Genomic DNA, 27,298 nt, shown 5'->3' with positions numbered 1-27,298 from the left:
TACGCAGTATACTTGACATTTATGCTACGTAAAAGTAACGTATTTTAAGTAATGTTTCATAAGTTTCTTTTTGGAAGTTTGTGATTTCTGTGACAAAAAATTGCATTAGGAAGTGTGCTGCAATCTATTTTGTATTTATATAATTATTACTATAATTATATTTGCTATACTTCAAACAAAATCGAGACTTAGCCCTAATAAATGACTGCTTAATATTTTTAACAAAACATATTGCATTTAAGTTGTTTTGTTTGAAATATAATTGTGTTCTTATATTTGATATTGAGGAATTTCCGGCTGTACTATGATCGTAAGACTTCTAAGAAGGAAGTGAAGAATAGCAAGCGAAACGAAAATGGCCCCAACTGTGTGTAAATCAGCAATTCACAACTTTTAATGCAAGTTGGCTACTAGTATGTAACTGACAGATTGTTAGAATCTTGCAGATGCTCGCTTGCTGCTAACTTAGAGATCAGAAAACTTTTTAAAGTTCCGCAAGTCTAGTGCAAGTGAAGCGCAAGCTTATGCTATGTAGGATGTGACATACTCTGCAATGAAGCAGAAACGGAACTGGTGGGTCACATACCTAGAACAGATAGAAGATGGACGAGAAATAACATACATTGGATTTTCTAGAGATAAGAAGCGATGTACATAAAAGACAATCGAATACAAAATGTATAGATATAACCTGCCGTTTAGCAGAAACTGTACAAATGGATGGAGATCAGCTGATGGAAACATGTAGAAGAAAATGATGGAGACCTTCGTTCAGGAGATGATTGATATCATTTGAATACATATGAAAGTTACACTTTTATATTTAAGCTGAACGTTACAATTTTTTTTCTACAGCGATAAGAAAATGATCTATCAGTTGGCAACACTGAAAAACGTTAGAAGCACAGACGGTGGATGATTTAAATTATTTACTTTTACGTCCTAATAGTTTTTTAGTCTCACATACATTAATTGTATTTTCGTTTTTTATTATAAACATGAACATGCAAAGCATTTTGTTTATACAGTTAGTTTTAATTATTTGATATTGTACTGATTGGTATATTATTTTAATTATTAGAAGATAGTTGAAAAGTTTCGTGTAGCTAGACGACTATGGAAACCTTAGAGTATTGTGATATGAGCATGTTTTAAGTTACAGAAAAAGGGTGAAACAGAATCATGATGAAAATTTGTAGAAGGAGAATGTGTAAGGAAATAAGAGATTCGTGAATTTAGAGAGACAATTGAAATCATATTTAGTTATTAAACTAAAATATTTGATAAAGATTTTTAAAATTTTCTATAATTTTATTTGACATATCCAGTTAAAAATGTGCACGCTATTCACAAGTAATGTAGTTAGACACGTATTTGAAGACATTTAGTGGTATTTTGATACATTTTTTAAAGATATGCCTGAATATTATTTTTAACGATATATAATTGCTTTGACTATATAGCTGAAAAGTAATCATACTGATATGTATTTTGGCTATATGTTTTGTTTTCCAAGGTCCTAATACGTGATATAAGCTATTCAGCATTTTATGAACTTATTTTGTTCATCCACTACTAAATTACATCCATCAGTTGCACATTTAAATCAGTAAATTTTTAACTTATGAACCAACTAGTTATTACTGTGAAGAATACGTTACATCATAATAAATTATAATTGAGCAAATCAATTATTTCTAAATCTTTAGCAGTGGAGGTTTAGATGTTAACTATCTCAATTGTTCAAAATTGGATTCCAATTGTAAGTGCACTTGTTATGATTACTTTTTGATATTTTAGTTTCATATTTAAGTATAAAGTTTGTTTGTTTATTATCTATATAAGTATATGTTTGTATTCATACTATTTAAAAAGTTCCTATAATGCATTTTCAATGAAAGGAAAATTTTCTGCATCTTAGTTTATCCGAAGAAACAATATGTAGTGTATTCCCCTGCAAGAGAAATGTTTCTGAAATTCAGTTTAACAGAAAAAGTTGGTAAAAAAATATGTTAATAAAAATTTTAGTGCAAAAGTTAATGTATATTGTAACCAAAACGTTTCTACATTTTAGTTTCTCAGAAGTTAGAAAAAAAATGTAATGTCAATTTTCTGCAAGAAAAGTATCTGGAATTTAGTTTAACAACAAAAAATAAAGGTTTGTAACGAAATGTTAGTAAAACATTTTTAGTGCAAAATTTATTTGTATAGTGTTGTAACAAAAAAGTTACCGATAAGTTTATTTATTTTTAATTTATCAGAAAAGTTAAAAAATATATAGTGTAATTTTCTCAAGAAAAGTTTCTGGAATTTAGTTTAACAGAAAAAGTTGGTAACAAGATATGTTAATAAAAATTTTTAGTGCAAAAAGTTAATGTTAACGTTGTAACAATAAACAATCTACATTCTAGTTTATCAGAATCGTTAGAAACAATATGTGGTGTAATTGTCTGCAAGAAAAGTTTCTGAAATACATTTTAACAAAAGTTTGTAACAAAATATGTTAGTAAAATTTTTAGTGCAAAATTTTATCTGTATAGTGTTGTAACAATAAACATTCTGCATTTTAGTTTATCCGAAGAAACAATATGTAGCATAATTTTATCAAGAAAAGTTTCTGAAATACAGTTTAACAAAAGAGTTAGTAACATAATGTTAATAAAAAAATTTTAGTGCAAAAGTTAATGTTTAATGTTCTAACAATAAACATTCTGCATTCTAGTTTATCAGAATCGTTAGAAACAATATGTGGTGTAATTGTCTGCAAGAAAAGTTTTCTGGAACTTCGTTTAACAAAAGAGTTAGTAACATAATGTTAGTAAAACACTTTTAGTGCAAAAGTTATTGTTTAATGTTCTAACAATAAACATTCTGCATTCTAGTTTATCAGTAACGTTAGAAACAATATGTGGTGTAATTGTCTGCAAGAAAAGTTTTCTGGAACTTCGTTTAGCAAAACAGTTAGTAACATAATGTTAGTAAAAGAAAATTTTTAGTGCAAAATTTTATCTGTATAGTGTTGTAGCAATAAACATTCTTCATATTAGTTTATCCGAAGAAACAATATGTATGTAGTGAAATTTTCTGCAAGAAAAAGTTTTCTGGAACTTCGTTTAACAAAACAGTTACTAACATAATGTTAGTAAAACACTTTAATGCAAAAGTTAATGTTTAATGTTCTAACAATAAAAATTCTGTATTCTAGTATATAAGACTCATGCCAGAATAAGTGCTTCTTCTTTTTCTGGCATGAGAGCAAAGCAAAAACACTTATGCTGGCATGAGTCTTATATACTAGAATACAGAATTTTTATTGTTAGAACATTAAACATTAACTTTTGCATTAAAGTGTTTTACTACCATTATGTTACTAACTGTTTTGTTAAACGAAGTTCCAGCTGCAGTAAGCTGTACCCTCTACTATTTGTCAGTGCTACTTCACGAATAGCTGTTTTGTGTTCTCACTGGTGCTAGGTGTCCCTTATAATCTCCATAGAACGTTGGCCACTCGCATTTTAGTGCAGTTGTGTTGTTTACACAAAAGTGTCTTTATCTTATCTTATCTTATTGAGCATCAATCCTGAATACATGCATCATTCATTAGTAAGAATGCTTTGTGCATATTCTCAGGTAAGAATCACAATGTTGAATAAACAAGCTTAACGCTACATGTGTTCATGGCAGCTTCACTCTCACCGGGGTGGAGCATAATGTTGCCAGTTCAATCAAGAAAAGGGCACAGAATGCCCATATGTGGAATGTAAATTTCATAGTAACAGGTAATCAGTCTCAAGGTGTTATTAGATGAATGTGTATAATTTTATTGCATACCTTTTCTTAGTGGTAACAATTTTAATACTGAGTTTTGCACTTATGTTTGGATAGTGCACATGTAGGCGCGCACCCGATGGTGGGTATACGCTGGCTAGTACCTTATAGCTATATTATTATCCTTGAAGTCTAGTTGCAGTGTACAACAATTAACAATTATGATACGATATTATCTTTTCCATAATAAATTTAAACTATTTCTTTCATCATCTTCAGAAGTGACAATTCTTCTGGAATTTGGTAAGAATATAACTTGCATATTATTATGAAGTGTGTTAATGTTTCAATCATTATACAAGGGAGGTGAAGATGGTTGTCCCTCCTCAATTGTTTATAGCTGCAAGAATTTTGATGTAATTATGCATCAGTAACTGAATATTTTCACGCATGACTTTTTTTATTGTTTTTTTTTAAATATACGAATATATGTTCTTGTGCATGATAGTATATGTACCTGTTATAAAGTACCTGTTCTATATCGAGCTTCCATGGCCCTAATACCAACTTTTGATCAAATAATAAATAATCTTTTCCATTTTAAGTGTTGAGTTCAAGTGCAAGTCCCTAGTAGCTAGATAAGTTTAATTTAAGGTTAGCTATTTCTAAATTACGGTATGCGCAGGAGCAAGAAGAGGAAGGGGGGTTTGTTCATGCCTTCTCGTAGAGCTGGTGTGGGCAAGCCTCGTGTTGTCCGACGTTGTCTGTGCGCCCTATACTTCATTGCCATTTCATCTTTCACAGACTGGCGACCCCTTGATACTCAGTTTTCTGGATTTTCTTTAGTCTGCGTTCTAAGTACGTTAGACGCCTTCCGCTCTGTAGCACTCAGAAGTTCCGGGCCATCCTCTGGGGCGCTACAAGAACACAATTATATTTCAAACAAAACAACTTAAATGCAATAAGTTTTGTTAAAAATATTAAGCAGTCATTTATTAGGGCTAAGTCTCGATTTTGTTTGAAGTATAGCAAATATAATTATAGTAATAATTATATAAATACAAAATAGGTTGGAGCACACTTCCTAATGCAATTTTTTGTCACAGAAATCACAAACTTCCAAAAAGAAACTTATGAAACATTACTTAAAATACGTTATTTTTACGTAGCATAAATGTCAAGTATACTGCGTAAAGCTTTCGTTATATCTAAAATGCAACCCATCCTAACTCTTAATAGAGCTAGTTACATCATGCAGACGGTGTGTAGGCCAATTAAAGGGTATGCTTTATCCAGTGCTATCTTAAAACAAGCCATTTCTCATTTGCTTGTTTTTATACAGTAGATATTGTTACCGAATTAAAACTACTATCCTTATTGTAACAACAAGGCGTCTCAGTAACTCAGTCACGGTAATTACTAATAGGTCGGTTAAGCCAATAGTTGTTATTATCTGAGCTGCCTCGTATCTGACGGCAAACACGGCGCTATTGTACAGGAAATTTGCGGACGCCCTACAGAATTTCAAAGCTAGTAAATCTTGTCATAAACTTAAATACTATAATCAATATATAAGGCTAGTTCCAATAATAAGTACATTAATCACACTATTAGATGTCGTTGCCTGCACTGCCGAATAAACGTTTATCTCTTATATTCCGTAACAAAAAAGTGTCGCTACCTACCTTGGTTAGATGACTACAAGTTGTCTCTGACGTACACTACCTGTTATTACATATATATCTCCTCTTACTAGTCACTTCTCATACAAAGTCGCTCGGCGAAAAACAAATATGATTTCTATATTTAAAAAGTGCCTTTAAACCATGCAATCATCGTGATTAATATTAGACAACTTATTATTCTCGGATCGTTTTAGCACACTGCAGTACGCAGTATTAGTACTGTGTACTAATTTCATACACAGAATTTCAATAAAGAGAATTCTTCGTTAACTAATACCGTATCATGTTCTAATTACTTTTACATTATCCCCATCTAAAAATTCTTGATCTAAAAATCTATGACCTAATGCCTCAATAAAATAGTATGGTTATGTCTCATACGAAATGTCTTCCTTTCATCCGAAGAAACATTATGTCTGTTTCCCTCTACCACTATTATTTCTTCCCTTCATAAATTACTTATAAGTATTCGCTTTCATCCGTATACTTTACCCTAAACCCTAGATATATAATACTAGCAAAACAAAATAATCTCACTGATAATGTTAGAATAAAAACGTCCCAGCCTGTATGTCACATACGCACGTAAAATTACATTCTTGGTGCTAATTCTTATTCTCCATACTGTCTAATATATTCCAATAAATTAATGGCTAGCTTGGGCGCTTTTCGTACACGTAGGCCCAAGTTCAATTCTCGGTGCTTCTTTCATATAAACCATAGTAATCGTTTTACTTTTTAAACTAGTTTCCCATCTTTCATAGCCAAGAAGTGCAAGCCTAAGGCGTTAAAGTGAAATAACATATGCTCTATACCTACAAAAGGCGCTTGTGCGGTATTCAATTAATGAAACTGAAACGTGACTTTGAGCAAAATAACATTTTCAAATACTCTCCTCCCATTTACAACACAAAACTCCTATCTATTAATTTACGACCGCTGTAAATCACGAGGTGAATATACCGTATTTTAGTTTACGTAACAGTTTTAAACACGAATAAATCTTCTTTGTGGCTAAGTGGTTAGCGTACGCGCCTTTGGCGTGGGGAATAAATTTCCTGCTGAAGCTCAAGGATTCTAATTCCACGTTAATCAGTAGGTCCATGTCTCACATAACTATGGTGCTAAAAAGGGACACTAAACTCCAAATCAAATACGATTATTTGTACCTTCAAGGAACGATAAGAAAAATCTAAATTTTCTCATAAAATGATTACAAAAGTATCACATACCAAGCTTTATTCAGCTCCTGCATTTCACAAAGTTAACTTTTTTTTCCAGGTGCGCCTCAAAATGAAAAAAGTTGGGAACCACTGACATATGCTAACAAATATAAAAATATTATTCGTCATCAAAATTCAAACTTATGTTCAGTTCAATATTACTAAAGAAAAAAACAAGCAAAATTCAAAGCAGGTGTAGGCTACCCAGTTCCTTTCCCCTACTGTAAATGTTAATACCACACACAAAAAATAATAAAAATTAATACTATATTACATAAGTAATCAGTTTCACCCATCATTTAATGGTCTTTTCATGTAACACTAACTTCTTATATTCTAAAGATATGCTAGAATTCTATGAGCAAGAAAATAATCGCATATTTATTATGAAATTTATCTGTCTGTGTGTCTATGCATCTATTCTTTTAATATGTAAAATAATAACTACGCCTCGTCCTAACGGAGAAGTCCAAACAATCCAAAATTCCTTGCTATTTGTTTATTGTGTTTGACTTTTGGCGCGGTAGATCCTGATTCGATTCCCGGCAACGTCACAGGTTGTGTTCAATTTTAGTGCCATATAAGTAAAAACTCCATCGAACAAAAGATTTAGCGTACGGTTTTCCACGTGGGAGAGCCCTGGTTCAAATCCAAGTGCAATGACCAATATTAAATCCCTGTAGCCTCCATATTACATTACACTATACATTAGTTAATTTATAATTCCATAAAAATACACCGAGTCATATGGTTTTCAATGCCGGAAAATCCGCAATATCAATTCCCGATAAAAAAAACGAACACTTCCGTCCCCCTTATACTCCCAACAATTACAAGTGTTTACGTGTATTTCATTTCCAATGTCCCTTCTCATATGAAAAAAAAGAAAACATAAACATAAAACAAGAAAGAAAACAAAGCCAGTACTTACAGATAAATTCTTCTTCTCTGTTAACTTCTATAAAATACAATTCACCAACTCAAACGCATTGTGCACTTTTATTTCTTCAAATGTAACCACTTGATTTGCATCAAAGTTTGTATACCAACAAAAATAAATCCAGAAAGTTCTACCAAATTCTAAAACTTTCTCACTCTCCGTAACTCCTATATTACATCCTCTGTGTCGCCCAACCTCCCCTGCGGGCACTTATGTTAAAACAGATGGCGGTCTCTTTTCTTAAAGAACCCTTGTCGTTCTGAATTAATTTTACTGTCGCGTCCTAAACCTGCCGGGTTGCAGTTTTGTTTGCCTGTTGTTTACCCAAACAATTAATCTTTAAAGGATTGCGTTTCCGTTGAAAAAAGTCTTTCAAAATCAAACGGTTGACATTAATTATACACTTCAAGAACCATGCGTGAATTCTTTACATTATTAATTACTTCCTTTATATTAAAATGTCCACCCTACCCAGAACTAAATTAACATTATTTTCTCATTTAAACCCAAAACAATTTATTTTCAGTAACTAATGTCGTTTTCTTTAAATTTGTCGCTATAATTCAAAGCACTACAAAGTCTGCCGATTCAATCCATCTAATGTCACACCCTCATTACAAATTCATTCAACTTATCACTTTATAAAGACCAAATGCAAAAATCATTATACATGGGCGAGCTCTGTTTAAACATTCAAAAATGCTACAAAGTACACAAAAAATAATTAATCAACATGGAGTACAAACACAGCCGACCGTTTCCTTTAATTTCATATTCAAACCTTTATCACAAAATAATTCATCCTGTCACTTTAACATGCTCTACAAAGGAACGCATATAAAAAGAAAAGTGAACAAAAAATATGTAGGTCGTTATTACGTAGGCAAAATAATGAGACTACAGTCCGGTACAGCATAATTACATGTCAGTAATTGTTCCTAAAGTACCGAAAAAAAAGCCGTAATAATTCAATTACAATTGAACCTTTGTACTTCAATGAGAGTACTTAGAGTAATTACAATATTCAATACTTCAACGACAGTATGTACCTAGAGTACCAAAAAGTCTAAGTACAGAAACTAATTGAAAAAGGTAGAAACACTAATTGAAAATGGAATACAGATGCAGATACATCTACTAAACCCACCTAATAGTTTTATGATTATACGTATACTCACCTTAGATTTACAAACGAAAGAGCGTATATACTATATTTTTGAACTGCCGTGCTTATACCTACCAAAAATTATAGCATTATATCCTTGCTGTATTTACATTACAATACTTGATCGGTATTGCATCATAACTACCTATTGACTTTCGCATTTGTCTATTATTATTATTATTATTATTATTATTATTATTATTATTATTATTATTATTATTATTATTATTTTTAAGTATTTTACCTCTTGGTAGTTTCTGCGACTAATGAGTTTGATTGTTTGTTTGTTTTCTTTCAGTGTTAGGTTTGCGCATGGAAATGTTTCTTCCACGTTTCCCGATCTTCTTAGCTTCCTCTTTTAACTCCCAATATTTCTTTTGTTTTTCAAATCATCGATCAGTTGTGTCCTTCTTCTTCTTCCTATTCCTCGCTTTTCTTCCATCTTTCCTTCTATGGTGATTGACAAGATGCGTCGAATGCAATTGATCTTCCTACAAAGCATGCTGGCTAAAAGCTTCCTCTTCTCTACTATCCGTTTTATAACATCTTTGTTGTTCTCTCTCTGCCCATTTTATCTTCTCCATTTTCTTCCAACACCACATTTCGAAGCTCTCTAAATATTTTTTTCCCTGACTTCCTTAATGTCCAAGTTCAAGAACCTAACAGTCCAATATCCCATATAGTAGAAGGTGGTTCGTAAATACAATTTTAGTAATCTTCAAAATAATTCATAAATTTTATCACTTTCTTAGCTGATTTTTAATATTCAGCCATGAGAAGCATACATAATCAACTTTATGCATATATAACAAGATGTCTACATACATACACTCATTTATTTACTACGTTTTCATAGCAACAACTCTTTTTCTAGTTAACGATTACAAAATAATCTCTCGATCTCTGTGTGTCTTTCTTTTCTTTATATATAATACTGCTCAAATAATTCGCCTCTGATCCCCTATTTATAAGCTGGCACAGATTGCAAATACTATATACAACGTTATCGTTGAAGAATGTCGTCCGGACGGGACTTCCGTAATAGTTTTGCTATGAAGGAAAGAACCCTGGGTTGAAGATTATAAAACACCTAGGTTTTGAATAGCCCTCGTATGTACTTAATATCACTTCTAATACAAATATTTTACTCTTCCATTATATATAACATATTATAACATTACACATTTTTATATTTATCAATATATATATCAGTACTAAGAACGTCGATTTATAATTATCGTCAATGAGGCTATTCAAAAATTAAACCTAACTGATAGTTTCCTTCATGTTCAAACAACATCAATTACAAATAAAGATCTTTATAATATTAAATATTAGTAGGATCAGAAGGCAACAAAATTAGAACATATAAACACATTGAGAATTATCATTTAATACGTTAATAAACTTTGAAATATTAAGAGATTCGATATTCATTATTTATATTCTTTCCATATAATAAGTTGCTTCTATTTTATATATCTGTCACTACTTTCATACGTTTACATTAAAATTATGATCTTTTATTTTTAAATATTTATAATATCCGCATGAAATTCGCATAGAATAAAAACTCGAAAACAAGAGTAGCGTCTTACAATAAAGCTTTTAGATAATTTCTTAGCATGAAACACAAATTAACATTTCCTCAGTTAACACTATAAAATTGCAACAAAACTATAAAGAACAAATTCAATAATATATCCAGTTAACTACCATAACTTAATTTCATCACTTTTTCGAACTATTTCACAATTACATATATTTTTAACATACATTTTAATAATAAATCGAATGAAGAACATATTAACCATAGACGTAAGCAAAGGTCAATTTAATACAAATCCATCGGACGCCTTTTTGATAGTTCAAGTTATACGTTCGAAGGGTTCATTTAAGCAACATTGTATAGCACAATCTTGTGTACATTCTTGTCTTTCATAGGATGATACCATATTTTGATTCCTATTTACAAAATTCCTGCCATCTGTAAATTGATTTTGTGAAAATCGGCGATAATTATTACTTCTACTGAAATTCCTGTTGCTATTTCTAAAATTCCTAGCTCCATTTCTGTAATTAGGTTGCGTTTGATTATCGGTACGATTATAACTATTCATTCTATTATTAAAACTATGGACATTAGAATTATTTTCAGGTTGTACATTTACATTACGGACAGAAGCATATCGTGTCTGATTGCGTCCATAACTACCCTGACCTCTATCCTGCATTTTATTGTTATTCTGTATTGCCGACTGACTTTCATAATTCTGAATAAGCATAATTAGGTGATTAAAGCTAATGCACTACGCCGACATTAACAACTGTTGTAGTCGAAATGGCAATAAGATTCTAATGGAAGCTATAATTCGGGATTCCGGATGATTTGGATTTAGTGATCTTAACTCATTATATGTAGATACTACAAATTCTGTAATACTCCTGTGTAATTTTGTATTGAAATGTTTCGTTCGCAAGACGGCATCTCTATTCGCTATCATAAAATCATTTTCATAATTTGATAGGAGAGCATTCTTAAAATCTGAATATGTACGAAGTTAACCCTGATAGCTTTAAACCATGTTAAACAGGGTGGTAATAATATATGCGGCAATAATTTTTAAAACTGAGACTCATCTATACCCATGAGTTCACATTCATCCTGAAATTTTTCAAGAAATGCCCTAGCGGGGACATCTTCCGGCACACCACTAAATTTAGTAAGCGACTTAACTTCGCTGAATCGTAACGGTTTACCTGTATTTGTCTTCATACATCTGTTGGAGTCGTGTTTACGCCGGGATGTTTGCCTCACTCTTCTTTCTCTATCAGTACTCTTCACAGCTCGAAGATTCATTAAGTTCCAAAATTGGTCTGGGATGACGAGTAGGTTCACAACCTGTAGATGTAGGATGCACCACATTCATATATCCATTGTCCTGAAATAGACTTTCGGAATACATTTCTCCTTGATAAAGTTCACCTCATCTTGCAATATTTTAATGTGATTGGCGTGAGTATTTACCGTTGACTCTAGGTCATCTACTGAATCTTGAACTTCCGTAAATCTTTGTGTTACTTTTTCCATTTTTTCGTCGTACTGTTCAAATTTTTCTACTATGTGTTGGTTCGTCTGACTCAGTTGACGTTGAATAAGATCCCATCTGCTTTCATTACATTGTTCTAACCTCGCTATCTTTTCATCAAAATCCTTAGCTAGCTGGTTTATCTTCTGATCCAATTTTTCATCAAAGTGTTGACCTTGTTCCCTAATTTGTTGTGCTATTTCATCACTTTTTCGTACTTGATCATTAATTTGCTCAGACTGGTTCCTAATCTGTTGAGCTATTTCATCACTTTTTCGTACTTGATCCTTAATTTGTTGAGCTAAGTCTCTTAAAATGTCAGTCAAATTTTTATTAGGATTCATTTCTGGATACACACTCTGATCACCAGTTATATCACTATCTGTTGCACTCATGGCCATATTTCGGTGTATCACCTTAGCGCTTCTCAATATGGTAACACTAATGTCACGTTGAAAACTTGCCGTTTTTACTATTCTTCAAAACGACACTTTTTACATTTCCCGTGTTGAGGCACCTCTTTAGAAGGTGGTTCGTAAATACAATTTTAGTAATCTTCAAAGTAATTCATACGTTTTATCACTTTCTTAGCTGATTTTTAATATTCAACCATGAGAAGCGTACATGATCAACTTTATGCATATTAACAAGATGTCTACATACATACACACACTTATTTACTACATCTTCATAGCAACAACTCTTTTTCTAGTTAACGATTACAAAATAATCTCTCGATATCTCTGTGTGTCTTTCTTTTCTTTATATATAATACTGCTCAAATAATTCGCCTCTGATCCCCTTTTTATAAGCTAGCACAGATTGCAAATACTATATACAACGTTATCGTTGTAATTGCACCGACCAACTTCTTCCTTAATACACTATTAAGCCTGTCTAGCTAAGAATGATTATTTTTGTTGAATGCTTCTTTAGCTATTCTTGACTGATCTCTTTGGTGCAGTATGCGTCTTTCGTCAAAATACATCCCAGATATTTCATATGATCGACTCTGGAAAGTTCTATTTTTTTCTACTCTAATCCGTAAGGTCGCTTTTCCACGGTTTATTTTCATAACTTGCGATTTTTAAGGGTTGATTTTCTTTCCATTTGACTATATAATATATTTATTTATGAGGCAGCGATCAAGTCGTTGATTTAGGGCTATATAAACTAATTAATTATTTAAGATGATCAGAATAATACCTGGATCATTTGTAAGAGAAGGTATGTTCTTCAACTTAATTACCTTTACCTCTGTTAATTAATTGTTACTTAGGGGGCGCGGTAGCTCAGTGGTAGAGCGTTCACCTCCGGTGCTTGGGGTCCCTGGTTCGATCCTAGCTCGCGCCGTGTGGACTTTGTGGTGGACAAACACCGTGCTCGTGGGTTTTCCCGGGGTTCTCCCGTTTCCTCCCACTATTCATTCCACCATTTCACTCATTTCTCATTATCACCGTCTCCTTTAGCCTAACCGGCATAACCATGGGACGTTAAACTTAAAGATTTCATTTCATTTTTCATAATTGTTACTTATTTACTAACTCTTACATCTTAACGACGATATCAGAACGAGCTGTTAACAATATATTGACATTGACATTTTTAGATCAAAAAATCTTATATATTTCAGGCAAAAAATTGTTTTGTAGGCTTTATATCTGGAGAATTACACATAGTGTAGCTAAACTCGAGCTATCATTCAACTCAGAATGATGTGCATATTTCGTAAAGAATACCTAAACTCGATTTAGGTGCCGTTCAAAATTTTGTGGGCCTTGATTCAAAAATTCATCAAAAGAGCCAATATATTTCAATCAAAAAAATTTTTATAGGTCTTATATCTGGAGAACTACATTTAGTGTAGCCAAACCCAATCTATCACTTTGGCGTGAGAGACCCGGGTTCGACTACCGGCGGGAACTCATGTGGTTTGGATTCTACGTTAATCAGTAGGTCCCGTCTCACATAGCCTCGCTGCTGAAAGGGACGTTAAACTCAAAATCAACTCAACCAATCTATCACTTAACTCGGTATGATATGTTTATTTCGTAAGAAATACGAAAACTCTATTTAGGGGCCGTTCAAAAATTTTGTGGTCCCTGATCCAAAAACTAATTGACTCAATTTTTTGTAAAACAACACATGTCAGAAGAAACAAATTTTGAAAAAATTAGAAAAACTATAATACGTAGTATAGTTTCTCCAAAAACGTCTATTTATTTATAATATATTCAAGTGTAGGCAACAGCTTGACAGGGGCAGATATCTCATAAAATGTGTATCTACGGGTAGCAAAATATTGTCATTAACTTCATGTCTGACAAAACGTGACATATGTCGTTAAAAGGAAAGGATTCGATTATTGGTAAAGATCGCAATCGTTTGATGCATTTGTTTGAATCATTCTTAAATTCTTGGCCAAGATCACAATTTTTTTGATCTATTTTTGATCATTCCTAAAATTCTTTTTTATTTAATTTTTCAGAGCACTGTGGATCAGTGGTAGATCACTAACCTGTAATGGAAAGGCCCAGATTCGACTCAGGGCAATTCGACGCGAGTTTCTGGTGTACCTACGTTTTCTCCTGTTTCATCCTATATTCTCATTCTAGCAATTATTTCACATTCAATCACTTTCATTTATCATCCATCTCTTTCGATACATTTTCTCTAGTACCGATATAGCTTTCGTATGAGAAACAACATTCAACATACAGTATATACAAATAACATTCTATTTAGAGAAGTTTACTTGATGGTGCGTCGTACGTTAAGACATAACAATAGTTGCCAATTAATACAAGATAATGGTATTAATGTGATACAATGCAAAATCTCTTTCATCACCTTTCTTTTCTCTACTTTGCATGTTTCATATAATAATAGTAAACATACTTTCGCATACTTCAATAGAATTTTCAAAAGTACTTACCAGGAATACTCCAAAGTTGAAGCTTGAATCTGGGGATAACGTATATATTTCCTGAAAGGGTATGTCAAGCAAGTTCCAAAACAGGTTTCAATTAGGGATGCGCACGAGACGAGTCGAGACAGGATTTTCCTGACAAAATTTGAGTCGAGACACGGCTCTTCCAATAGAGAAATATACATTTTTCGAGTCGAGACATCACTTTTACAGCACATTTTCGAGTCGAGACGGCCACAAATCTTGTCTCATGTGCATCCCTAGTTTCAGTTCCTTACCCGGAAGTGATCCCGCCCCTTCAAGGGTGCAAACATATAGAACAGCTTCACCTATATGTTATATATATATATATATATATATATATATATATATATATATATATATATATATATATATATATATATATATACAGTATGGCACTACATTCCTTGTTCAAAAGCAGATTAGTGATTTCTGAGAGTAAAACAAACAAACAAAAAAAATCCAAGAAACATAGGGCAAAAACCCCATCGTTTACGAGTTATAGGCTGCCGAAAAGATGGAAAAATGAATTTTAAAGGTTCATAGCTCTAAAACTTTGGGACCTACCGTAGTAGGGTCAAGACTTCACTCAGGAATTAATATGTGCTCTATCCAGAAATACATGTTTTAGAATCCTAAGATACTTACGCAACAATTTTTATGGAGGTAGTTGGAGAGTACTTTATATCATAGGCCTGTAGTCAATCTCTTTCTATAAAAATTGTTGTAGAAGCACCTCAGGATTCTGAAACACGCATTTTTGGATACGGCACATACTAGTTCCTAAGTGAAGTCTTGACCCGACTACAGTAGGTACCATAGTTTTGGAGCTATGGACCTTTAAAATTCATTTTTTCATGTTTTCGGCAGCCTATAACACGTAAACGATAGGGTTTACGACCTATGTTTATTTGAACTTTTTTCTTTGTTTTACTCTCAGGAGTCACTTCTTTCCTTTTGTACAACGAATTTAGCGCCATACTGTATATATTAAAGTGCTCTTCGTATGACTAGTAGCTTAAGAATATAATAAACACTACCCAATTATATCCTATATCAAGATAATAAATCCAGAAAAGTAATTATTTCGCTATAAATATCCCATATTATTGAACCTATAAACTTGAGAAAAGCATATCCATAATATCCAGTCAACAGCAAGTTATTTGGTATCACAACTAATGTGACCCATTGTTATGCCTAGATGTGGCACATTCGGTGTATTTCAATTTCTATATTTGCCTCGATTTCGCCTATATACATTGTCAGATCAGTACGTTCATTATATATTCGTCAACTGCTCATCTAGACAAGTTGTTTGATATGTCATGCAGTACAAAAACGTTCAATAGATTTTGTGTTACTAATTAGGTGAAAAATAGTTGTGGTGGTAATTTCAGCTCTTTTACTCGATCCGAACAACTCTTCCTTTGTAGCTATATAAACCCGACTGGTCATTCTCCAAGGTTTAAACACTCTCGCAACGACAAGGCTCGGCTAATGAGAGAGAAGAAGTCGCCGGGTGCATCTTGATTTTGGTCATGTGCGAGAGCTATGTAACTCACATAACCTGTCATGTGCGAGAGTTATGTAACTCACAGTCCTGGCAAGATAGTGTTGTTGGCCTTTGATTTTAAGATGTGACTCACTCGCCACGTAACTCACACGTTTTCGAAGTTACTGGATGTCGGATATATATGAACCCTCCATATAAGGATGCACCACATGCGATGAAGGAATTAAAACTTGTTTTGTAAATTGCTCGACAAACCCTTTCAGGAAATATATAGGTTGTCCCCAGATTCAAGATTCGACTTTGAAAGCATCCTTGATTAGTGAAATAGTTTTTATTGTCAGTTATCAAACCAATTACAACACTACTCACTTAGATGACAAAATGGATAAAAAAGAAGCATGTTTAAAATATATCGATCAATTTACTGATTGATACTTTATACTTCACAGAAAATTACGCAGTAGAAAAAAATGAAATCTTTGAGTTTTACGTCCCACGGTTATGCCGGTTAGGCTAAAGGAGACGGTGATGATGAGTAATGAATGAAATGGTGGAATGAAGAAAGTGGGAGGAAACGGGAAAACCCCGAGAAAACCCACTCACACGGTGTTTGTCCACCACAAAGTTCACTTGGCGGAGGCTGGGATCGAACCCGGGACCCCAAGCACCAGAGGTGAACGCTCTACCACTGAGCCACCGCGGCCACAATTACGCAGTAGACTTTTGTTATGTATGCAGAAACGTTTTGTCATATTTCAAGAAAATGGAAATGCAGTGCTTCGTACACTTTTAGCGTGGAGATGAAAATAGGAAAGCTCCAAGATAACATGTTACAGCAGTAATTGTTATTATGTTACAGGAGAAGATAGGTTAAAATGGAAGCCAGAGGATGAAGGCTGGGAATTGCATGTAGTGTGCAGTGCTGCGGAGTGGATCATGATCTTCACATCTGTTGTGTTCACCATAACCTTTGTACCTGATCTTGGGAACATGAAAATCCATGACTTACAGGTAACTGTTTTCTACAATTTATTCTTTTTTACAAGGGTTCATTTTAGTGAAATAGGCTAACTTCTGTACCATATCTCATATGAAATCGTTAATTTAGATACAAGTTCGTTTTTCCATCTGATTCTAATTTTAGAGTAAATAAAAATTGTTCACGTAAAGGCAATTGATGAAAGGTATAATACAGTAAACAATACGTATACTTAAAGATAGCTATTTTGATTGGAACGCAAGAAAATCGTGGACTAACTTGTTCATTTAGATCAGCATGGCTTGCAACCACACTTTGTGCAGGAGTGATTTATGTCAAGTTGTAGGGGCACATATTCGGGCCATTCTATTTTGAGCACGTTATAATACTTCTTTTAACAAATTGTACCCATTGCTAGTATGAAATTAGACTGAAGCCTCAAATATTTAGGTGCATAGTATTTACTTAAGAGAAGAAGTAATATGACATTTTCCGCTACTAGAAATGGTTCTATGTGAAAAATAACCTCTACTGACCTAAATAACTAATTAAATAACCCTATTCATCCTAAGCCTAACCTATTGAACTTTAAGTGAAAAATATAAGAAATAATTCAAAATAGCACCTTGCGAATTGAGATTTTAGCACGGAACTAATTTCAGTGAAATCAGTCTGTTGTATCATCATCTGAATAATTGTCATATCGCATTTTATTTACTTTACAATATTAAAAGAGGAATTACAGTGGTTCAGCAATAGAACGCTTGCCTCTGGTGCCCATAGTTCCTGATTCATGTGAGCCATGTGACCTTGTGGTTAACAACATTGTTTCTGTGGGTTTCGTCGGAGTTCTCCTATTTCCTTTAATATTTGTATTTAGCCAGTTCTTTTGTAGCCATCAAATCAAAGATTACTATATCATACGAAAGATTGAAAATTATAACTAAAAATTAAAAAAAACTAACTTGTAGATGCATTCAGTGAAAACAATGAATAGCGTATTAATTTTTCAAAAGCCATTGGCACATGTGATGCCCAAACATTGTTCTGCTCATAAGGACTACATGACTAACTTTTCCATAGTTGTTTGTATGCAGAGATTGCCGATGTAATATGAACTCTTAGGGCCATCTCGTCTATAGTAAGGTAACTACCATACATATATTGGGAAGTTGTGTACGCTGTAGTACAGCAATGATCAAACGATTTAGTCCTGAACATTTTACTAAAAAGCCCAACAAATTCATAATTCTTAATTTATTCATATGAACATTCCACCAATTAAAGTGGATAGAGTCTGATTATATTATCAAGTAAAATAAAGCAGATTATCCGCCCTTAAAATATACACCTTTCAAGTGAGAAGTAGGAATTGAATAACTCAACATAATCTAACATATAACTCAACTAACTTAACATATAACTACACAGGATTGGAATCACATAAGGAAAACACTCCTTGTCGATGCAACAACCATAATTTAATACTGAAAATATAATCTCGATCCGTTGGCAACAACATGCAGTAATTACTCTTAGCAAATTGCAGAATGGAAATCGTAATCTTAAGGAAATAAATATGGTGGTCTTGAGTTTAACGTCCCGTAATCTATAAAACATATGATAAAAACAAAATACGTACGAAATGTGGAAAAATCAAGCATATATTGACACTAATAGGTTAAAAGCGAAGAAGGAGATGTGAGCTTATCCAACCCGATTGAAAACTCATTGCTGGCTGTTAATTGATACATAGTGACCTACTTACAAAAGGGAAGAGGTGAACACAGATTCGGTGTTAGAAATGAAGTAATTCAGTCTTACATCCGTTTGTTATGCCGTTAACGATGAGAACGAATAAAATATTGTAATGAAGAAATTGAGAGCAAACGGAAGAACCCCGAGAATACCCACGTACACCGTGTTTGTCCACCACAAAGCCTACTTAGCGCGAGCTGGAATGGAATCAAGGACCCTACGCACAAGACGGGAACCCGCTGCCACTGAACCACTGCGGCCCACCTGATTCGGCATTATGTTCCAAACAATAAATTTAAACAAGAAAATCGTTAAAATAATAGTAATGATTATTACTAAGTTTATAAATTATGTTTATTTTAACCAACATTTATAACAATTTTGTTGTGACTAAACACCAAAAGTTGTTTTCTCAGTTCAATGGACTGGCTTTGTGTTAAAAGAGTTGTGTTGAATTTTGACACAAGTCTACTTCAACTCTATCGAGTAATTCTTCAAATAGTAGACGTTGAGCTAACTAGGAGACTTGATGTGATGTCATAGTATCTCATTTCATTATATATATATATATATATATATATATATATATATATATATATATATATATATATATATATATATATATATATATATATATATATACGGTTACTGGGTCTACTTTTACAAAACATTTTCCTTTCTTTTTAAACGGACATGACTCTTTTAAAATATAGTAAAGTGTGACATTATCTATTAATAAGTGGCTATGAGCAATAAAATGTAAGAGGAAGAGGAACATCATGGACATAGAAACAACAGATGGCAGGACTTCTACTTTTATAAATATTGTCGGAAAATCATATGCTCATAAAAATATTTTCATGAAAGATTACAGTAAATAATAGTCCATGTACTTTACTTAATATACATACCTAACATACCTGGTAAATCGTTTTTAATAGCAAACAATAAATAAATAAAATTTAAAACTAATACAACTTTTGAACGCCAGTTACGAAATTTTATGATATTCTTCGGAAAGAATCCCCACACTTATTGATTCTACAATAGGTTCGAAATTATGGAGCGACGTGTAATATGCTTAACATACTGAATCAAATCCTAACCGAGAACTATACAATCGAATATAGTCTGCATCACTATAGAACATATCTCAATCCTACGTGAGCGACACATAGCCAAATGCCTAGAATCTCAAGATATTTTTCTGGACCCAGTTTTCGTAGACTCTAAGACTCCACTTTCAAATACTGCCATTTACCATTAAGTATATTGATCACACTTCACGAAACCAACCTTCGTGTGGATCACTTTCATCGTAGATTCTTTCAATGTCAAATCATTCATCAAGCTATCCCTGATCTTTCTCCATAGTTGCACTGTTCTTTCTCACCAATAATCTGAGCTCCTTATGTCTACATCAATATTGAGGCGTCCCAAGACAGAAGCCTAACATGCATTTTTTACTGTTAACCATATCAATTTGTTGTCGCGAATAATACACTTTCATTTCATTAATCGTGCTAAAATAATTCTCATAATTACAATTATAATTAACATGTACTTTTATCTACCCATTTTCACTGTGCGCTTTCCTTTCTTTCTCGTTTATTCCTTGATCGTAGCCTTCCCATGATATATCTTTACACAGTTCAACATCTTACAGCGTTTATTATATATGTTCATGCCTATTTACCTCTATTTCAGTACTTTTGGATGTGCTTCTATTTTGCATGATTGAATTTTTTATACCACATTGTACAACTAATGTTATTTATGTTTGCACTTCTTTCTAGCAGATCACTTGCCGAGAGAGAGGGCAAAACCCTTTAATGGCAGTTACACATTTAACTGATTGGTTATTTACAGTGGCGGCGGTTGGACGTTAAAAGTGGGGGGGCAAGACATTATCTTAACAATTGTATATCAATGTTAGATTTCCTGGTTGTTTCTAGCAATGTTTGATGAAAGATTGCATAACTAATAGGATACTATCTTTTTCACTTAAAATGCCCTATATCGTATTTCTGTTTTATTAAGTAAATTCGTAAGAGCAATACAGGTAGGTACCTAGCGCTTTATACTCTTAAACAACGAAAGTGTAAGAAGAGATTTGAGTTCTTGCTCATGAACATCTTAAAACTCTGTCTGAAAAATCGAATGATCAGATTATTTAGTAAATTTGCAAAACAAATAAATAGAAAGGATAATATTAATCATAGTAATGAATAATGACGTTTGTTTTGCAGACATTATATTGAAACTGGGGATTAATAAACAACTTATACTTTTAATTCCACACATGCCATTAAATGAATGTTTTTACTCTTAGAAAATGAAATACAGGAAGTACTGCAAGCATATGCTATGACAAAGGAACTATTCAATTGCAATATTAATTACTTTGAATTGCAACTAAAATGCAATTCCTGTAGCTTTCTTACTCCACGGGAAGACAAATATGCAATACATACTCACGCAACGGCAAATATCATATGGCACCATTTTTTCCCTATGAAACAGTAATAAATACAAAATCTTTACCAGGGTGTCCGTGTCCACATTCTGGAAAAAAAGTGAAAGTCAGGGAAGTAAAAATGTATCAGGTGAAGTCAGGGAAATGGCAGATTGATCAGGGAAAGTCAGGGAAAAATCTATTTAAGTCCATTGTTCAATTACTGAATTTATGAAATAGGGTTGATTTCTTTACTGTTACTGGGTGCAAAATGTAGTGTTCTCAGATATAGTTGTTGAAACTAATTTTATGCGAAAAACACATATCTAACTGCATCCTGGCATATTTACTCAAAAGAATAGACGCTGTTCTAGAATAATTGCATGGTGCCAAGAGGATATCTGGACAAGTGGCTGAGAACGCGAAAAAATATCTCCAGCTCACAGTAAAAGCTCAGACTGAAGAATTTAAAGAACACTCCAATTAATTCATAGCCAATGATAGAGATGGTATTGGACTTGATGAGTTTTTTACTTAGTCTTAGGAAATGGGAAGAACTTCGTTGACTTATGGTCAGTTATGAAATTGTGTTTTATCTTCTTTCACGGAAACGCATTTTTTGAAAGTGGTTTCACAATAAATAAATTTATCATTGTTGACAACTTACATGAAGAATCTCTGGTGACTCAACGTATCATATATGATTCTGTGATGAGAATATGTGGATCATCAGGATTAATAATTACAAGAGGTATGATAAATTCAGTAAGAAGATCAATGAGACAATATCTGGTGTATCTGGAAAAGAAAAAAGAAATAAATGCTGGAGATGAGAAGAGGAGAGAGAAACGGAAGATTCAGCAACAACTAAAGGAGCTGGAGGAAGAAGAAAAGAAAATTAAACTGTGGAGACAACAAGAAGGATATTCATGTCAATGAGAAGAAAACTATGCGAGAAAGAATTGCATTTAACAACTGCACCAACAAAAGTATGTCTGTGTGTATTTTTTTTAATAATCAGTAAAATCATGTATGAACTGTTTATTACTATAGGTAATTTGGTATTATAATGTGTAAGCATATAAAGTGTATTTTTTTCATATCTTAAGTACTCTGTATACTGCACAGTTTCGTTTGTAACTTTACATTTTGTGTAATATGTAGGCCTAATCAATATCGGCCTAATGCATATGTTTGTAAATTTACATTTCTTTGGAAAGAAAATTGAAAAAAGAAAGAAACAGAAGCGGAAGAGAACAAGGCCAACTATGGGGAGTGTGAAGGCTGGAGTTTCTTTCTTTTTTCTATATTTTTAAGTTATTCAGGGGTCAGGGAAATCTGGAACTTTCGTCATGGAAACTCAGGGAAAAGTCAGAGATCTTTTCTCCAAAATTGTGTGGACATCCTGTTTACATTTCCAAATGAAATTATATAAATTAGGGCGTCACTTCAAAAAAGTTGGGGGGGGGGCAACTGCCCCCTCTTGCTCCCCCTAATCGCCGCCCATGGTTATTTATACCCATGGAATCAAACCAACAATGGCCTAAAATATATAAATAATTCAGCACAAAAATGTTCTATGAGTAAACCCATTTCTTGTTCAAACTAAATCCTTTTCTGAAAAAAGAAGAGCAGGCTTAGAACTACAGAATAGGTGCTATCTATGCAATATATAGGACTTTGAGGTGTCTGTGACGCTGTTTCTAGCAAGTAGGAGGTTTTGCTGACCACTGACGAATAACTCAATTATTGGTATTAGTATTATTAATATTTTTACAAAACTGACTGTAATAATTATCGAGTTATTTCTGTTCTGTCTTCATTCTATAAAATCCTTTCAAATATTCTATTAGCAAGATTGACCCCATACGCAGATGAAAGCATTGGAGATTATCAGTGCGGATTTAGACGAAATCGATCAACCATCGACCAAATATTTACCATTCACCAAATACTTGAAAAAAGTGGGAATACAATATCCCGGTACATCAACTATTTATAGATTTTAGAAAACCTTACGATTCGGTTGAGAGAGAAACATTAAACAACGTTCTTCCAAAAATTGGAATCCGAGAAAGCTAATTAGATTAATTAAAATGTGTTTAAATGAATCCCAAAGTAAAGTCCGGGTAGGAAAATTTTTGTCCACGAGCTTTCACGTCGAAAATGGCTTGAAACAATGAGATGGGGTGTCGCCATTATTATTCAACTTTATTCTGGAATACGCTTTAAGGAAAATCAAAGATAGCAATCACTGCCTAGAGTTGAATGGTATTCATCAGGTTATGGCATATGCTGATGATGTAAATTTAATAGGGGATGATAGGAGAACAACAGAAAGATCTTATTAAACGCTTGCAGAGACATGGGTTTAGAAGTAAATGCAGAGAAAACTAAACACATGGAAGTGCTTCGGGACCGTAATACAGCAAATTATGGATGCGTTAAAATATTAAATGATACTTTTGATAAAGTAGATAGTTTCAAATATCTAGGATCAGTATTAACAGACGAAAATCATATTCACGGAGAAATTAAATGTCGACTAAAAGCAGGGATTTCGTGTTATTATTCTTTTCAAAATCTCTTGTCGTTGCGAATTCTGTCGAAGAATTTCAAGCTTATAATATATAAAACGATAAGCATGCCTCTTGTTCTCAATGGTTGCGAAACATGGTCTCTTACTGTGATGGAAGGAAATGGACTGAAGGTATTTGAGAACAAGATACTGAGACGAATATTCGGACTCAAGATGAACGGGAGTGGGGAATGGCGGAAACTTAATAACGAGGAAGTACATAATTTATACCCTTACTAAACATTGTTGGGATCATCAAGCCTGGAGGCTTAGGTGAGCAGGTCATGTAGCTAGGATAGAAGAGAGTTGAAATGCTTTCGAAGTCTTAACTGGAAGATCAATCGGAAAACGACCATTAGGAAGACCTAGGCGCAGATGGAAGGACAATATAAAGATGTATCTTTCAGAGATAGGAATACAAGGTAGAAACTGGATCCAGTTGGCTAAGGATAGAAGTCAGTGGAGAGCTTTTGTGAACGCGGCATTGAACCTCCGGGTTCCATAGGCCATAGAGTTAGTTAGTTATTATTAATATTTGTATCTCAATTGGCCTGCATTCAGATCATGGCAGTATTTTTATTTTTGCGCTCCTTTATTCATTGCCTTAGTTCTGCAACACCGATAAGAAGCAGTTTTCACACTTTGAACACCGTCTCTATGTGAAGTCGGTAACACCATGCCTGTGTTAACAGGAAGATTTAAGAGTTGGTGTAAAATAACACGCTAATGTGGTAGTCATGCTCAAAACACTGGCAAGTGTTAAATGAAATGAAATCTTTAAGTTTAACGTCCCACGGTTATGCCGGTTAGGCTAAAGGAGACGGTGATAATGAGAAATGAGTGAAATGGTGGAATGAAGAAAGTGGGAGGAAACGGGAGAACCCCGAGAAAACCCACGAGCACGGTGTTTGTCCAAGACAAAGTCCACACGGCACGAGCTGGGATCGAACCAGGGACCCCGAGCACCGGAGGTGAACGCTCTACCACTGAGCCACCGCGCCCCCATGGCAAGTGTTAAAATTAAATAATCTTAACACCAGTATATTTTCTCCTGTGTACGAGCAGAGGTATTTACCCAAAATGTTTTACCAGGAAGAACATAATATCAAGCGTTAATTCTTTTAGGCAAATTCTTAGGAAAGTAGTAATAAAATCAATAGTCACTACCTAGTTATATCATAAATACTGTCACAAGTTTGAATGTGAATAACACAGAAACTATTAAGACTAAGACAATTTATTTTGGTTATGTTTTACATTGATATGTTGTACACCTGACGTACGAATCATTTTTCGAAATGTTCCCCATTGCCTTGATGTAGGTATGAAGTTTATAAGGCCACTGGTCAATGGCATTACTCACCACGCCCATGGGAAAATTGTTCACTGCTAGGGCGAAGAATTGCTTCAGACTGTCAACAGATGGATGCCGCTTATGGCAGACTTTTGCCTGAAGGACTGTCCAAAGTTTGTGGTCCAACAGGTTAAGGTCTAGACTGCTAGAAGACTAAACAGCGGTAGAAATGAAGTCGGGAACGTTCCGTACCAGCCACTCCTCGGTTGTTTTCGCTTTGTGGCCTGGAGCGAAATCCTGCTGGAAGGTCCACCTTCCTCCAGAGAACATGGTAGCAGACAGTGGTTTCACTATAGATGTTAGCACTGTGTTCTGGTACACTTTGGCAGATATATTAACACCTTGTTCGCAAAAATGCAGCTGTGTTGTGCCTGAGTAGCTCATTAGCCCCACCAAACCATCACTGAGGCAGGATGAGGTGCCCTTTGAGCCCTTGGAGCTGCCTCAGCAGCTGCAGTACATGACGTGGCATACACACGGTTATTTTGGGAGTTTGTAGGCCTGCTCAATTGTGAACACCTTGTCATCAGTGAACAGAATTTTTCTGTGCAGATTTTTAGCGTAACACCGGAATACTCTCTTTGATATAAAGATTCTCTGCAACATTAATGTTTGGGTCAGAAAGTGACCAGTCCGCCTCTTATAAGCCCGTAGATGTAGGTCCCTCCTGAGCAGACGAGACATGGAATTTCTGCTGATGTTCATCTCAGTAGCCATCACACTTTGTGTTCGAACAGGATTTCTTCCAATCTTGCTGTGAATGCCTTCTGGACCTGCGGAGTTCGCACCGTTCGTGGTCTGCCACTCCTTGCTCGGTCAGCTACCGTTCCAGTCTCGGTGTATCGCTGTGTGGCGCGATACACGAACCTCTTACTGATTTTGTAGGGGTTTTAAGAGGTTGAAAATCTCACCTGCTGTCTTCCCGACCTTGTGTAGTGCAATTACTGCTACACGATTTTCGCACTCCATCAGAACTCAATACAATATCAACGTGTGTCATGAACAGTCTAACACATGCTACATGCATCTTCCGCTTTATACACAATGGCTGCACTGTGCCACTCCGGATGCCTACAGTGCCACTCCAACTTTGTGACAGTATTTATGATATAACTAGGTAAATATCTCATTCAGAGTGATATCACATGGAGTAAGGAAACCAAACCTACTGCTATAAAATACCCTCTAATAGAGTATTGCATTCAGTGTTCTTAATGACAGACAAAAAGTTTGTTGGATTAGGCCAATAAAATAATTTATTATATTTCTTTTTATTATTACTGTATTTATTACAGATTTCTTTGACCTGATGTAATATATAACTGGTACATCATACAGGATTTCTTTTATACAATGTTATCTTGCTATTTTAAAATTAGAGAAAATAATTCTGTAAACACGAGCTGTTTCAGTGCTTAATTTTGTTTTACGTGACTATTTTCAAACTATAGTAATTTACTACGGCACTTGATATGTACTATATCTAATAACGTATGGTGAAAAAAATGCATAAAATTATAATCCGTTTGTCACACTCAACTATCGCAATTTTATTGTTTTCTCTGATTGTTAAACAAGAATGACATCTTAACTTTAATGTACAAATAGATTTACGCCATATCTGCTGGCTTTGCGACTTGCGGGGAACTTTTTGCACGGATTTCGCGAAACACGATTTATCTATTTCATTCAAGCATCTACGGACCCGTTGGATAAGACCTGCAACGAATGTTGGCTGATAAATATTGGCATACACTTGTCTCTTTAAATTTGCCCAAAAGTCTTCAATATGCCGAAGTTGAGCAACATTAGGAGGATTTTGATCTTTGGGTATATAG

General features: G+C 34.0%; 1 protein-coding gene across 1 annotated transcript in view; it reads left to right on the top strand.

Moving 5' to 3' along the window:
- LOC145681871 (DNA damage-regulated autophagy modulator protein 2-like) overlaps positions 1-27,298 on the top strand; it is a 65,260-nt gene that overhangs the window by 36,297 nt on the left and 1,665 nt on the right. Inside the window, exon 6 of the mRNA XM_081753477.1 lies at positions 17,196-17,347. Within this exon, the coding sequence (XP_081609603.1) occupies positions 17,196-17,347 (152 nt within the window). The remainder of the gene's footprint in view (positions 1-17,195; positions 17,348-27,298) is intronic.

The sequence above is a fragment of the Thermobia domestica genome, chromosome 3 (genome assembly GCF_964235325.1).
Source record: "Thermobia domestica chromosome 3, izTheDome1.hap1.1, whole genome shotgun sequence".
In the NCBI taxonomy this organism is placed as follows: Eukaryota; Metazoa; Arthropoda; class Insecta; order Zygentoma; family Lepismatidae; genus Thermobia; species Thermobia domestica.
Note: the sequence above shows the minus strand (reverse complement) of the source record. Positions and strands in the feature narration are given on the sequence as shown.